This window comes from Nicotiana tabacum, chromosome 14, assembly GCF_000715075.1.
Source record: "Nicotiana tabacum cultivar K326 chromosome 14, ASM71507v2, whole genome shotgun sequence".
NCBI lineage: Eukaryota > Viridiplantae > Streptophyta > Magnoliopsida > Solanales > Solanaceae > Nicotiana > Nicotiana tabacum.
In genome coordinates this window covers 1,029,788-1,032,976 of record NC_134093.1, presented here as the reverse complement: position 1 = coordinate 1,032,976, position 3,189 = coordinate 1,029,788, and the positions used below count along the sequence as shown (strand labels likewise).

The 3,189-nt window shown below is 34.2% G+C and overlaps 1 protein-coding gene across 1 annotated transcript; it reads left to right on the top strand.

The window, feature by feature from the left end:
- Nucleotides 1-439: 439 nt before the first annotated feature.
- Nucleotides 440-2,501, top strand: LOC142169113 (nicotine N-demethylase CYP82E4-like). Its single transcript, XM_075230349.1, has 2 exons — nt 440-1,379; nt 1,714-2,501. Exons 1-2 carry the CDS (start codon nt 447-449, stop codon nt 2,338-2,340), a joined length of 1,560 nt encoding a protein of 519 aa, XP_075086450.1. The 5' UTR covers nt 440-446; the 3' UTR covers nt 2,341-2,501.
- Nucleotides 2,502-3,189: the final 688 nt, after the last annotated feature.

Below are 3,189 nucleotides of genomic sequence, written 5' to 3'. Positions count from 1 at the left end.
CAAAATTGGACCCGGGCAGACCGCTCTAGCAATGACTACTATATTATAATCACAAATTTCAACAATTTGTTGTCCCTTGCATGCTAGTGAAGGTGGCATGATAGATTTGGCAGGTATACTATACAGTCAAATGATTTTTGCGGCTGCTATCCAAGAATGTTGCGGCTGCTATCTCAGGTTATTTGTAACGCAATTATAAATCAGATACTTATAATTCATTAGTACAGTAATAATATACAGTCAAAATTGCACAATTACGGATTTTTGCGGCTGCTATCCAAGAATGTTGTGGCCGCTATCCAAGAACGTAGAAATGTTTCAGGTGGTCAACATTGGCAATGAAATAGGCGATACCACTTGCAACAAAACCAAATTGTAAAATATCACTATAAAAGAAGATGTTGCCTACATATTAAAAAATCCTATACATTTAGTACTCTTGAAAAATGTATCATCTTCTTTCTCCCATAGAAGCCATTGTAGGACTTGTAACCTTTGCATTTCTACTCTACTTGCTATGGACAAAAAAACAATCAAAAATCTTAAACCCACTGCCTCCAAAAATCCCAGGTGGATGGCCAGTAATCGGCCATCTCTTTTATTTCAACAACAATGGCGATGATGACCGCCATTTTTCTCAAAAACTCGGAGACTTAGCTGACAAATATGGTCCCGTCTTCACATTCCGGTTAGGGTTTCGCCGTTTCTTGGCGGTGAGTAGTTATGAAGCTATGAAAGAATGCTTCTCTACCAATGATATCCATTTCGCCGATCGGCCAGCTTTACTTTACGGAGAATACCTTTGCTATAACAATGCCATGCTTGCTGTTGCCAAATATGGCCCTTACTGGAAAAAAAATCGAAAGCTAGTCAATCAAGAACTTCTCTCCGTTAGTCGGCTCGAAAAATTCAAACATGTTAGATTTTCTATAGTTCAGAAAAATATTAAACAATTGTATAATTGTGATTCACCAATGGTGAAGATAAACCTTAGTGATTGGATAGATAAATTGACATTCGACATCATTTTGAAAATGGTTGTTGGGAAGACCTATAATAATGGACATGGAGAAATACTCAAAGCAGCTTTTCAGAAGTTCATGGTTCAAGCTATGGAGATTGAGCTCTATGATGTTTTTCACATTCCATTTTTCAAGTGGTTGGATCTTACAGGGAATATTAAGGCTATGAAACAAACTTTCAAAGACATTGATAATATTATCCAAGGTTGGTTAGATGAGCACATTAAGAAGAGAGAAACAAAGGATGTTGGAGGTGAAAATGAACAAGATTTTATTGATGTGCTGCTTTCCAAGAGGAGCAACGAACATCTTGGCGATGGTTACTCTCATGACACCACCATCAAAGCAACAGTATTCGTAAGTAAATTAATCTATGCTTGTATTTTAACATGTTGTAGGAGCTTATATTTTAGGTTACTATATTCGTATATAAAATCATTTTAATTTTTATAGACATTTACATATATATATATATATATATATTATTTTTTTTTAAGTGGCTTAGTCACGTATAGATTGTTCTACATTTTCGGTATTTTGAAGTCAAACTTTAATGTATGGATTCTGTTGATAAAAACACTATCGCCTAACCAACTCATGCATACTAGGATTTGAACAATGATGCAAATTCGTCTCTTTAATTTCTTCTTTGTAAATCATCTTTTTAACTGTTCTTTGTCTATATATATAGACTTTGGTCTTGGATGCAACAGACACACTTGCACTTCATATAAAGTGGGTAATGGCGTTAATGATAAACAATAAGAATGTCATGAAGAAAGCACAAGAAGAGATGGACACCATTGTTGGTAGAGATAGATGGGTAGAAGAGAATGATATCAAGAATTTGGTGTATCTTCAAGCAATTGTTAAAGAAGTATTACGATTACATCCACCTGCACCTTTGTCAGTACAACACCTATCCGTAAAAGATTGTGTTGTCAATGGATACCATATTCCTAAGGGGACTGCACTACTTACAAATATTATGAAACTTCAACGAGACCCACAAATATGGGTAGATCCTGATACATTCGATCCAGAAAGATTCTTGACGACTAATGCTGCAATTGACTATCGCGGGCAGCACTATGAGTTGATCCCGTTTGGATCAGGGAGACGAGCTTGTCCCGCGATGAATTACTCATTGCAAGTGGAACACCTTTCAATTGCTCATTTGATCCAGGGTTTCAATTTTGCAACTACGACTAACGAGCCTTTGGATATGAAACAAGGCGTGGGTCTAACTTTACCTAAGAAGACAGATGTTGAAGTGCTAATTACACCTCGCCTTCCTCCTACGCTTTATCAATATTAATATGTTTTGTTGTTGTGATTCGTTATTATTTGTCCCTTAATGTTTAAAAAAAAAGATGTTTTATTTTGGTTAAGATTGTTTTAGAGATGGTTATTCATCTACTTTAATTTACTAATAAGTGATTGTAATCCATAAATAATAAAAAGTTTGAGTTTAATTTCAATTCTTTTCCCGTTTTATTATTTTTATATATTTATTTAAATCTCCTTTTCAATTTCAAAGTAACGCTTGTGACCTTTTACTCTTAACATTCATACAGTTGTCAAGACTTAGACTTCAAGATAGAAGTTTAACTTATATGCACAAATTTTACAGTATTTTATCAGTGTATTTTAATATGTTCTTAACTTCTAGTTTAGTGATATCCCCTTTCTATTTATGGACGTGTATAAGTAGTTATAAAAAGGAGGGAGGGCGGGGGGGGGGGTGAGGCCAAATAAGAAAGAAGGTTAGAAGTGGTTGTACCTTTATCGGAAAATTGCTTAGGAATGTTTGTATGTTTTAGTTACTCATATACTCTGTATCTTTGATTTTGTATAAATTTGAATGTAAAGGAAAATTAAAGCAAACCAACCCAATGAATATAATAGGTAAACATGTAACTGAACAAACGAAGTTAAGTCACATTCACAATAGTAGATAACATCAATTTACAATATCACTGCAAACTTGAGGTCTCAAACACAATGCCATTAGGGATCTAACCCTAATTAAGGCAAAAGTAGAGGATGAAACATACATTAACGCAAAGGACACGAATAAACCAAAATTTTAAATAAACAAAACTTGAGCAAGTATAAGATAAATTGTTATTAGCTTATCAAAAAGATATAGATTTTAACACCAATT

Excerpts from the sequence above, each read along its gene's own strand:
- LOC142169113 (XM_075230349.1), top strand. The coding sequence starts at position 447 with ATGTATCATCTTCTTTCTCCCATAGAAGCCATTGTAGGACTTGTAACC. Across the intron at positions 1,380-1,713 it reads CCATCAAAGCAACAGTATTC|ACTTTGGTCTTGGATGCAAC; the intron begins GTAAGTAAATTA and ends CTATATATATAG.